The sequence below is a fragment of the Sphaeramia orbicularis genome, chromosome 17, assembly GCF_902148855.1.
Source record: "Sphaeramia orbicularis chromosome 17, fSphaOr1.1, whole genome shotgun sequence".
Classification (NCBI taxonomy): domain Eukaryota; kingdom Metazoa; phylum Chordata; class Actinopteri; order Kurtiformes; family Apogonidae; genus Sphaeramia; species Sphaeramia orbicularis.
Genome location: NC_043973.1, coordinates 21,421,858 through 21,433,986, shown reverse-complemented (window position 1 = coordinate 21,433,986; position 12,129 = coordinate 21,421,858). Strand labels below are relative to the sequence as shown.

Genomic DNA, 12,129 nt, shown 5'->3' with positions numbered 1-12,129 from the left:
TTTTCTGTAGTAATAGAATATTAGATGCCTTCTAATTTTTTAGACCAATGTAAATAAAAGAAAATAGAGTGTAGAACAATCGTTTTCTCATTTTATAATTAAGCTTAAACCGTCTTTCATTTACATGTTTTTTTTTTTGTTTGTTTGTTTTTTTGGCTTGTTCCGGTAACGGTGTTACCGTGGAAATAAAGACGGGAGTTTCCGGAGTATGATCCAATGAAAAGATCCAGTTTGGAGATCTGACATTTGATTGGGTCAAGGGACTTCCTGGAAAAGTTCGCTCGGCTGGCGCTCGAAGCCCGCGGATTACAAAATTTGCAAATAGACGGCAAAGTATAATAGTGAAAAAAACAATAAATTAATTAAGGTTCACTTGCAGTTTTGGTGTCGATGTTGTGCTGAAGGTTACGGTAAGGTCCTGTCGAAATAAAGTTGTTAAGAAACGCAGCAGAAGCATCGGCTATACTACGGCTAAACAGAAGACAGCTGCGTTGTGTTTGTAGCGGCTGTAGCAAATGGCTAACTAGCCAAGCAGAGGACAGGGGAGCTAGCTAACGTTACCTTGTCAACTAGCGTCAACTAACCGCACTGGCTATAGTTTGTCCTCAAACGTCTTTCCTCCGAGTTGAGGTGAGTATTTTGTTCTGACTAACTTCCAATTCAAATACTATTACTGCAGTATAGTCTTATTCCTTAAAAGTTTTCTTTGTCAAGTGAGACACTTGGTCGTGTTGTGAAGTTCTGCTGATACAGTCACAATGCTCCAGTCGATCATCTCCCTACATCCTATGCTTGGTTTTGTGAATTCCAGCAGCAAAATGTCGGTGTCGAGTGAGGGTCGTTTTTGGTTGAGCCAGGGCATCAAAAGTAACGTTAGGGGAGCCACAATCTGTGTCATCCCCGACATGTCATCTGATCTCCACGAAGATGAGTTTGATCTGAATAAATCCTACCCATGTTGTCAGACACCACTGCACAAAAAGAATCTTTTGGCACTGCAACAGCGATATTATCCTGGTTCCTTGACAGGTGAGTTAATGTTGTGGCACAGACCACTAGTCAAACTGAATGAGCTGTATATTGGTTTTAGATTTTGAGTAGGGCAGATTGTACTGAATGTGATCATGAAAATATAGTAACCTTTTAACATACACTCTTTTCCAGCATTTTCATTAGGCTTATAACAGCAATATAAAGTCTATAAGTGGGGGTTATCTTTCACTTTAGAGATAATATCCTCTTGTTTTCTCTTTAACTCTATAAACCTGACATGTCATCGCTGAAACAATCTGCACATATGCAGTTTGGATGGCTGTAACTCTTTCACTGTTTATGCATTTGGAAAAATTCTAACAGTTTCTGAAATCTGAGACATTACACTTTATAGGTTTTATTGGGTCATTGTTGTAATTTCACTCACACCTGTACTTGAAGCTGGAGAAGAAGCCATATTGGGAACATGCAGCAAATTGTAAATGATTGGTAAATTTTGAAAGATCTGGGGGAAAAAATTGCAGACTCACTCACAGCACATTTTCTTACCTTTCTGTTGGTCAAAATTAAAAAAAAAAAAGTCCAGGGGGACCATTATAGGTTTATGGTTTAAAGGATTAATATGACTGAGACACAACCTAAACTGCATAACTTTAAAAATGACTCAAATATAACCCTAACCCTTGAATGAGTCGCCAGTTATCTGGTGGAAATTTGACACATAAATAAGCAAAATGTTTTATTTATAAAACATGTGCATGTTACTGGCTTGTTTCATAAAAGGGTCTTTTTGATTGTAACCTGGTCTAGGGCTGGAGAACATATAGATTTCATTTTGGTAATTGTTTTTAATCAATGTATAAAAATGCCCATATAGTAAAACTGAAATTTGAGCTTTATTTGGAGATCTTTCTTCATCAAAAAAAAATGTAAATGTATCCTGTTGTTTATGTATTCATTGTGAATATGTTTTTTTTATTGTCACGCTATATTTTAGTTAATAAAAAGGCATCTTGTTTAGCCTGATTTTTGTGAATAATCTCAGGATATCTGTAAATTTTTCTTTTAACTCTTTGCTTTATAAAAATTGTTACTTTCAGGAGAACATTTGGATGGTCGTGGTTCTGTAGCAACAAGAAACTATCAAATCTGTAGTTTGCATCCTTCCACCTCCTCCCTGCCACACCCATCAACTGTTTCAGAGAAAGAGGAATACCTGTTCAATCAACTCATCTCTGGAACTTATGGATTGCCAAGGTCTCCAGCTTCCCTCAGCCCAAACAAAGTCATTCTTACTGTTGACAGTAAAACCAGAGAGGTACTGTACATGTAGCTTATTTGATTTGATTTGAATTACAAATGAAGTTTGTGAAACTGACATTGCATGATCTATAAATGTCCCTTTTTTTTTTTTTTTTACCAGATTCTATCAGTCAGTGAACAGACCTGCAAACTGTTTGATTGCACCTCTGATCAGCTAATTGGAAAGAAACTGTCACACATCTTGAAACAAACCAGACAGGTTCTGGAAGAAGTTTTGGAAGAAGAGTTTCTGCTTGTGGATGGAACTGTTGCAGCTGTGTCAGGAAAAGTGGTATGGAATATGCTGACTGAAAAAGCTTCTCTGAAAATTACAATAGATCAGGGATGTCAATCTCATTGGTTCAGGGGCCACATTTAGCCTAATTTTATCTCAAGTGGACCAGACCAGTAAAATACTGACATAGTAACCTATAAATAATGACAACCCTGAGTTTTTCCTCTTTGTTTCAGTCCAAAAAACCCCATTAAATGATGAAAATATTTACATTTTACAAAAAAGATGTGAATAACCTGAAAAAATGACATTTCATTACAAAAATGTGTGCAATTTTAACAATATTATGCCTCAACTTATTATTTATACATGCATATTACACACAATGTTACACAAACATTTAGTAGCAGGCATACTATTGTTAAAATTGTGGAATTTGGAACTAAAATAAGAACAGTTTCTACAATGTTACATCTTTGTTTTTATTTATGCATTTATTTGCATTTCATCATGAAAGGATAGTTTGTAAATGTAATTATTTTCATAGTGGAATGTTATTTGTTTCACTTAATTTTTTTTTCACATAATTTTTCAAGAAGAAAATTTGTAGTTGACATTATTTATAGGTTATTATTTTACTTGAGAACACTTTGGACTGTGTGTGGAACCTGAACTTGGATTTGGACAACCTTGACTGTTAATATCTTCAGTGTAATTTCTCCACTTTCATCCCACGGGTTGGATTGGAACCTTTGGCAGGCCTGATTTGGCCCACAGGTCACACGTTTGACACTTGTGCCATAGATACTTTGAATACTTGCATAGACCACAGAACTGGGTACCGTTCAGTCAAATGTTTGTTTTACAGAGCAGCAGTGGCATGAATGTGGCTTTGTACAATGTTTTTCGTGTGTTTGATATCCTGTTCTTCCTGTAGGTGGATATTGTGACGCTGTCTGGAGAGATGCCTGTATCTGTGTGTACCTACAGTCAGTCACAAAATGACACCTTGCATGTCCTAATAGAGAATCTCGAAAGGATGTCAGCCTTTCTGTCATTTTCTCAAGATGTAAGTACTTCATGATTAGTACGATGTTTCTTTTTAAGCAATATTTAAAATGAGAAATCCCGTTCCTTGATCATGTTAAGAGCTCTACTCAAGGTTTCTGCTGGTCTTTATAATGTCTAATATACAATATTGATGCACCTTTTCTAACTGTCTTAAACACAATTGTGGCAGGTATTTTATTGTGAAAGTTTGATTTTATTGTGAAGGTTTCATTTGGCAAAGATGCATTAAATGCAGCTCCAGTTTGGTGAGAAATTGGATGTCTTAAATTAACAATGTTGAAACCTGTAGAAACACTAATTTTGTATTACAGTAATTCAACCTATAAATGATGTTACATGCTACTAGGTGAAACATGTCTTATTGTATCTTTGTCATCTTAGGGCAGCATCCTAAGCTGTGACTTGGCATTTGCCCATCTCTTTGGATACAGCCATCCTGATGAGTTAAATGGGGTTCATGTGAAGGATCTAATCCCCTCTTTACAAATCCATCCCCACAGTCACGCATTGCCCAAAGTAAGCACACCTCAGAATTAAAACTGTCCCTCTAAGCAAAGGAGCTGTCTTTGAAATATTCTGTTTACCACTGTGATTCTCCAACAGAAAACAGATTACATCCTATCGTATTTGACGAATGACTATATCTGCAGGTCTGTTATATCTGACTTGTTGGTTTCTTTCTATCCTCCAGATGCTGAGGGTTCAAAGAGCGTGCGGTAAAAGCAGAGGGGGTGTATCTATCCCACTGTGCATTAAACTTCAGGGGGCAGTGTTATGTGGAAAACCTCAAGTACAGGATAATGGAGCTTGTTGCACCTCCTCAGCAGGTAGTCCTGACTTCAAGTTACAGAATGGAAAAGAGCCATTCTCTGGTAAAGTTATTCTTATTCTTATTTTATTTATTAGTATTTGTATTAGTCAGGTTTTTACGCTGTTCTTTTACTCAGATGCTCTCTGATTTCCAACATTTTCCTTAAGTTTATGGAAGACTACCTGCGATATTTGTAGTTTTGCATGAAAAACATCAAGACACCTTTTTTGTTGCTATATGAATGCCAGATAATCAATAACATCCAAAAAGCTATAAAACGTTTTTTAAAAATTGCTTTAATTTTGTGCCTTACAGTTGGAGAGAAAATCCTAGTAATGGTTTGGTAACCTCAGTGCTAATTGTTGGTGGTTTTTAATGAGTTTTAGGTTTTAGATTTTTGTGTCTTCTTTTTTTTTTTTTTTTTTTTTTTTTTTTAACCCGTTGTCCTATATCCTGTATGTGGAGAAGTCTACATAGGATTGAACTCTTAAAAATTGAGACATGTGGGAACTGGTGCCCTCTACTCTCAATTGGCTGATTGTTAAAGGATTTGATTTTTATAACTGATTTGTGGTTTTCGTGTATATTTGGACTCAGAAGTCAAATTGGACAGTTCTGCCATCTCCACCAGCCCTTCACTGGAGTATACTGGAACAGTTTGGGCCTTTGCTCCTGTGACTGATCTCCTCCTCCTCCACCCTGATGGTTCAGTCCTCAACATCCACAACCACCTGGCTCTCAGTCTGTTTGGCTACAGCAAGGATGAGCTGTTGGGAAAGGTTAGCCAAAATGACTAGCCAAACAAGGCTGTTTGGACTTAAGTCTTTGCCAGAACTCACTTCTGTCGCTGCTGCTTTTTCATCAACAGAGCGTCACTTTTCTGATGCCCGGTTTCTACGGGTGGATGTCCAACACAGACAAAAAGGCCAGTGCCTTCCCTGATTCTGAAGAAGAGGCAGCTAAAAGTTCATCATCATCCAAAATATCAAGGAAATCTGGTAAGAATATGTGTACCCGGCTTGCTGTGATCTGTGTTAGCTGCCTGAAATAGAAAAATAAACTGATTTGTCTCATGCTGTATCTGTCTATCTATGTTTTCCTACTATTTTTTTTTTTTTTTTTTTCGGTCCTGTCATACACTAATCAATAATCTGTCTCATAATCCTAGACCCTTCTTCACTGGTGGCAGGTGACATGGCCATGGTTCAACAAGCAGTCCTGGGGAGAACCTCAACAGGAAGAGGCAGGATCTTCACTGGAACGAGCACCAGGCTGGAACAACAGGGCAGCGCTCTGTCCACTCTCTCTCCTCCTGCTGTTACGTCCACACGTGTGATTATGTAAGCAGTGACTGTTGTGACCTATTGTCTTTCACCGCCTATTCCTGTAGAAAGTTGAAACTCTACCCCTTCTCGCTGTGCCCCATTCTTCCTTTTTTGGGGGAAAAATGGCATTACATGTGATGTTTATTTATTTAAAAGATAATTTTACACATCAACAAAATTACAGTTTGTGTTAAAACTGTTGGAATGATACTGAAAATACGTTAATAGAAAGACAACACACCCAAATCTTTGTAACTCTCATGACTGTTCCCCAATGATACATATTTTTTTAAACCTCTTTTAATACTTTTTCACCTCGTTCTTTAAAATTGTGCCAAAAAAGGCAGCGGCCAATGCAGTCCATTAAACTATTAAATGCATAAATCTTTTTTTTTTCTTTCATTCGTTTTTATTACTTTTATTACATTTTTACAACAACAAATGGCTCAGCACAACACCTGGTCTATATGGGAAAAAAATATGAAGCTGTTGGAAGATAAACAGAGTAAGAAAAAAAATAGACTAATCCAAGATAAAGCAAATAGTCCACAGTATAGACTTGTGAGGATAAAACAAAGATCAGACAATCAAGCAGTGACAGGTGACATCAGTAGTGATCTTACTGTGAACATGCACCAAAGATTTTCAGTCACTGATGAGGTATGAGAGCATAGAAGGGACTGATGAGTTAGTGAAATGAAGGTATTGAGTCCAAATTCTTATAAACTGTCCTTTTGAGGAATGAAGTAAACAGGTCAAATATTCCATAGGAAAGCATTCCATAAGGATTTTATGCCAAGTTGTTTTAGTGGGAGGTTTGTTATTTATCCGTGACATGAAAATATTTTTCCTTGCAGCATATGCGAGGATATCAAAGTCTTTTCAAGATGGTGTCAATAATGATATCCCGGCTTGGATGTCCCAAGAGTAGAGATAAAGGGTCCAGTTTCAAAGACACTTGAAGAATCTTACCCATATCCTGTAAAATATCTACCCAATAGGATGGAATTTTTAGACACGTCCAGTCACAGTGTGTTTAGGTTTCTATAGTAGTCCTGCACTTCAAACACAGAGGTGAAAGCTGATGATTCATCTGGTGTCTTTCATTAGGAGAGATTTGCACATGGTGCAGAATTTTGAATTGGAACAGTTTTGCACGGTTACACACCGAGATTTTTTTTAGTATGTTGCATAAATCATTTTTAACTGACAAATATCATGTGTGTAAATGGGGGCACAATTCAGAAGTTGATTTGTCTCAGCATTGACCACCATTCATATAGCAGCTATAGGAAACACCTGAAGGGGCAGGATTTCAGCTCTCTATGTATGCACACATTTTTGGAATGACGATATTCAGATTTACCATCATGGACCTGAATGCTTCTTGCACCATGATTTATCACATTTTTAGCTTTTTTAAAAAAATTTCACCATAGAGTTGTAATTTTTTTTTTACTCTGGTAGTGATATTTTTTACTCTTTATTTGGTGTTATGCACATTTGAAATCCAACTCATTGTGTCCACAGGGCTGATGACACCGCAGAGTTGATGGAGGAGGCAGCGCACGTTGCTCCTTGCAGCAGTCACTTATCCAGTGCAGACACCACTCAGGCACTTCTCCAGACATTCGCCCTGGTGGAACCTCCAGATGAGGACACCTACTGCCTCATTTCCACCAAAACGTCCTACCACAATGAAAAACAGCAGCAGCTCTGCAATGTGGTTCAGAAAAATAATGATCCTGTCATAGAAGTTGTTCCAGGTATGATGTCAATATGTTGTAGTTGGTTCTTGGACATAGATTTACTTTCTCTTTTCCCCCTCAACCAAAATTAATGAGCATTTCAGTAAATATTGGAGTACTGCAATAGATGGAGGTATATTTCTCCACATATTTCTCAGCATATCCAGTGCATTGCTTTCATTCTGTATAAACAACCTGAGGAGTCTTTTTCCATGTTTAGAATCTCCAGCAAAGGCTAAACATGCCCCTGCCAGCCAGAAAAGTGCCACCCTCCCTCTAGTGGGCAAAGACAGCAGCTCATGTCCCTCTGTCCTCCAAGACTCGAGCTTTGAAGTGATTTCTCTGGAGAGCAGGTGAGATGAAAGGTTATATTTATTTGTCTCATGCCAAATTTCACTGATTCTGTACCATGAGTTCTTTTCTCTACTGAGCGTTTGATTGACATGGTGCCATTGACAGTCCTTTTCATTGTCTGTTCATAAAAATTCAATTTCACAGGTCTTCATCTGGTTTTTGTGAGAAATTTGCCGGTCATGCAGGATCTGATCCAGGCCAGCCAGAGGACTCGAGTTCAGCAGTTGTCATGGATTCAGCTAGCTGTTTCCTGGACCTGAACAGTAATGGTGAACTGGTGACCCGGGCTCTCGCTGACCTCGATTTGAATGATAGCGTAGAGCTGTTGAATGGCAGAGAGCACAATGACGATAACCAACGCTCCATGATATCCTGCGATACAGCTGAGCTGCTGCGCACCCCGTCTCCATGTGTGCTCGGATTTGAGGAGGAAGCGCATCCAGTTGAGACAGAAAATGCAGCTGTAGATACAAGAAATGCCTCACGTGAAGAGCAGCAGGATCAGTTGGCAGGTGTCTCCTCAGTTAATAAAGGGAAGAGCCAGGAATTCAGCATGCAAATGAATGGGGGGATTCAGCCTCTGACAGACATTCACATCACATCAACACCTAAGAAACAAAAGCTGAATGGACACAGTCCGTCTCCAGATACTACACAGATAGTGGAAGGCCGATATGAAGGAAGTGCCTACCACAGAGATGGCACAAGAGTAGGTAAGTACTAATCTTGGCTATTTGGTTTTGCTAACAAAAAATACTTTGTATTGTAAAGATGCTAGACTTTAATAAGATTTATTTCTCTCCCCAGATGTGCAGTGTGATGTTTGTAGGGCTAATCTACCTGAAGGACGCTTTATGTTTTGTGTATGGATGAGTAGGCCTGGACACCTGAGGACAATGATGCAGACAGATCAATTTCTGCATAATGAATCAGGAGCCAGTTTAGGAGAGGTTAGTGGCTGTAAAGATGCAGCTCTGAAACAATTAAGAGACCACGTTTTTACTTTTATCTATATGTATGTGTAAAATAAATAGCTTTAGAAAAAAAAAAAAGAACTGGACAGAATAAAAAATACTATACAAGTTTCAACTGGGGGACAAATTGTTTATATTCTCCAGTCTTTCACTTTTCTTTATGTCACTCCTGCTGGAGAAACACAGCAGTTCGACTTTGTTCCAATTCAGGTTTATTACCCTTCGGCCAACTCCAGGCAGAAAGGATATTTGTAATCGTTTTGCTGTCTGTCTGTCCGTCCACCCATTCTGGTTGAGGTTATTTTTTATATAGTGCCATCTTAAGGCGCTTTATTCAGGCCTTGAACATACTATACAGAGAGGAAAGCCAACAAATCCTCCAAGAGCAAGCCCAAGGGGACAGTGGGGAGGAAAAACTTATTTAACTGAGGAAAAAATCTCCAACAGAACCAGCCTCCGGGTATATGGCCGTCTGCCTGGACTGGTTGGCATTAGCGGAAGGAGGAGAAAGAAAAATATAGAGTTTGGTAGCTGGTGGACTTCCTTATTCTCTTGATCACATCAGAGATTGTCAATGAGATTTGAAAATATAGAGTGGTCTCATAACTGTTACCAGAGCTTAATATAGTAAATGTGGTGATATTTTATTATATATTGTATGTATTATATTGTCATTGTCCAAATATAACAGCAATTGATTTGCTTACAGCTTGTTCATTCTATATTGTTTTCCTTCAGAGGATTGGTGAAGCCACTCGTGGGGATGCACGACGATCCACTATGGACCTTGAACACTCTCGAGCTTGTGATGGACAGTTTGAAGAAGAGTACCAGACTGTCAAAGCTGTGGGTAGAGGAGCCTTTGGCTTTGTCTGGAAGGCAATTAGACGCTCTGATGGGCAAGAAGTAAGACAATAACTCAAATCTATATTTCACTGTGATGTAAAAATAAGATCATATAAAACTACAGTCTGAAGTATGATTTGGATAATATGCCTCCCTTTTTTTATATTGTTGAAATCTGCAGGTGGTGGTGAAGTTCATTTGCAAGGCCAGAGTAGTGGGTGACTGTTGGGTGGAGGACCCCATGCTGGGAAGAGTCAGCCAGGAGATTGCCATACTGACTCGAGTACAGCACCACAATATTGTCAAGGTAAGTGGCTTGAACAATTGAAGCAAAGAAGTTGTAGAGGGCTACGGTCTAAGCAGTGTGTATCTTGTGTATTCCACTAGGTGCTGGAGGTGTTTGAGAATGGGAGTTATTTTCAGATGGTGATGGAGAAACATGGAGATGGTCTGGACCTGTTTGAATTCATAGACATGCAGCCAAGACTGGATGAGCCCCTGGCTAGCTATATATTTAGACAGGTGTGTACATGAGGGAGAAATTACGTATGACAAGGACAGGGCACTGAACCGTGACGTGAAATGCTGATTTGTTCCTTGTTAAATGAGAATGTCTGTTTCTTTCTTAGCTGGTGGCAGCTGTGTTTTACCTGAGGACTAAGAACATCCTTCACAGGGACATAAAAGACGAGAACATCATCATTGACAGGTGTTTCCACATTCGCCTCATCGACTTTGGCTCTGCTGCCATGATGGCTCCGGGAAAGCTCTTTTACAATTTCTGTGGCACCCTCGAGTACTGCTCCCCAGAGGTGCTTCAGGGAAATCCGTACGTATATAATATCTGAATGGCAAGAAGTGTTAGTTCCTTCTTTTAATTAAAAAAAAAAAAAAAAAAAAAGACAAATACCCTACTGTGTTTAAACCAGTCACTCAAAACATTAAGCCTAATGGCAGGTTTTAGGTCACAGCCTTAAGTTTAACAATCATGATCAGTGGAAAAAAATGTTCCATTGTGACCTTATCTTTCACTATTTTTAATGAAACTGTTTACTATCCTTGTTGGGATTGTTTTGTAGGTATGAAGGCCCAGAGCTGGAGATGTGGTCTATTGGGGTTTTGCTCTACACTCTGCTGTTCAGTGAAAACCCTTTCTGTGGTGTGGAGGAGATTTTGAATGCCAAACTGAAGCCCCCATACCCTGTTTCTCCAGGTATATTGCTTTTAGATGCTGTTTGGAGCTGTTAGTTTTAATGCAAACATCCAAAATATTCTTGCGCATGTAAAAATGTTAATTCAGTTTATTGTTATTGTGGTTCTTTTCTATGCCCTCAAGAGCTGCATGATGTGTTATCTGGATTGCTGCATCCTGATGCTACCCAGAGGATGACTCTGGACCAGCTTCTGCTTCAGCCCTGGATCAGCCAGCCAATTTCCCTGTCAGAGTATAGCTGGGTAGAGGTGGTCCCTGCAACCCAGAACGACTGTGAGTGCTTCTCAACAAGTCTCAAACTAGCAATGTCAAGTTAACAACATTGGGTGTAATGAGGATTCTTCTGCTGATTTATTTCCTTCACTCTCTAAAAGGTTCACCACAACACCCAGAAGCACGTCCTAAAGAGTATCTTGGGGAAGGCCTATTTCCAGATTACGGCGATGAGACTCTTCCTGATGATGATGATGATGATGATGAAGAGGAGGATTACGATGAGAGGTTGGCTCTGGAAACTGAGCTCCAGAAGTATCTCCATGATGATTAAAGACTAAATGTAATTGTAGTAGAAGCCGTCCATAAGTCCAACAAAAAGGACATGAAGAGTAGAATATGAAAAGGAAGCTTGGTTTTGCTGTTTCTCTATGTCTTATAGAGGAAAGTGTAGGATTTAGGTATACTGAGCTTACCAAGTGTAGTGAATATCATTGCCATGCTGCTGGGTTGGTCAAAATGTGCTGTTGGATCCAATGTCGCTAAAAGCAGCACAAAAGGAAAACTATTATCTTGTACCAGCATTTGTAATAGCTGTAGTTTGTTTTTAATCCATCTTATTTATTTCTTATATATGAAGTGTCAGAATCATAGGTTCAAGGGTATAGAGCTTTGTTGCCTGAAGAAATAAGTGCCCACAACTTTGAATACCTCAGACCTTTAAACTCAAAGGGAAAATTTATTATCAGATCTGTTTGTTTTTGTTTTTGTTTTGTTTTTTTATCCCTTTTAGTTCTTACTATATGCATGATTTCAATGTAAAATATAAGTATATTTACAATATTTTATGTATTTATTTTTACACGTAAATAAATATTTTATGAAACCTGTGTTCTTCATTGTAATAACTAGTGTTGCCTCTTTTATTATAATAAAACATCCAATAGTGCCAAGGTACTCAGTGACATCAATGTGTGTGTCTGTTAAATTGTTAGTTTATACACTGCTGTTACCATAACATGATGCTGGCTTTGTTAAAGGAAC

General features: G+C 38.6%; 1 protein-coding gene across 3 annotated transcripts; it reads left to right on the top strand.

Moving 5' to 3' along the window:
- The first annotated feature begins 296 nt into the window (after positions 1–296).
- Positions 297–11,984, top strand: pask (PAS domain containing serine/threonine kinase). 3 transcript variants are annotated; one of them, XM_030160821.1, is made up of 21 exons: positions 297–630; positions 815–1,029; positions 2,094–2,311; positions 2,417–2,587; positions 3,468–3,599; positions 3,983–4,117; positions 4,293–4,473; positions 5,010–5,191; positions 5,281–5,410; positions 5,581–5,752; positions 7,268–7,503; positions 7,706–7,838; positions 7,984–8,552; positions 8,647–8,789; positions 9,552–9,719; positions 9,841–9,966; positions 10,047–10,181; positions 10,289–10,488; positions 10,739–10,872; positions 10,996–11,145; positions 11,247–11,419. In XM_030160821.1, exons 2-21 carry the CDS (start codon positions 819–821, stop codon positions 11,417–11,419), a joined length of 3,699 nt encoding a protein of 1,232 aa, XP_030016681.1. In that variant the 5' UTR covers positions 297–630; positions 815–818. The 3 variants fall into 3 exon arrangements, with proteins under 3 accessions (XP_030016681.1, XP_030016680.1, XP_030016679.1); XM_030160820.1 differs by having other exon boundaries at positions 812–1,029; XM_030160819.1 differs by having other exon boundaries at positions 297–1,029; positions 11,247–11,984.
- The last annotated feature ends 145 nt before the right edge of the window (positions 11,985–12,129 follow it).

Excerpts from the sequence above, each read along its gene's own strand:
- pask (XM_030160819.1), top strand. The coding sequence starts at position 759 with ATGCTCCAGTCGATCATCTCCCTACATCCTATGCTTGGTTTTGTGAAT. Across the intron at positions 5,192-5,280 it reads AGGATGAGCTGTTGGGAAAG|AGCGTCACTTTTCTGATGCC; the intron begins GTTAGCCAAAAT and ends TTTCATCAACAG. Across the intron at positions 5,753-7,267 it reads ACGTCCACACGTGTGATTAT|GGCTGATGACACCGCAGAGT; the intron begins GTAAGCAGTGAC and ends TTGTGTCCACAG.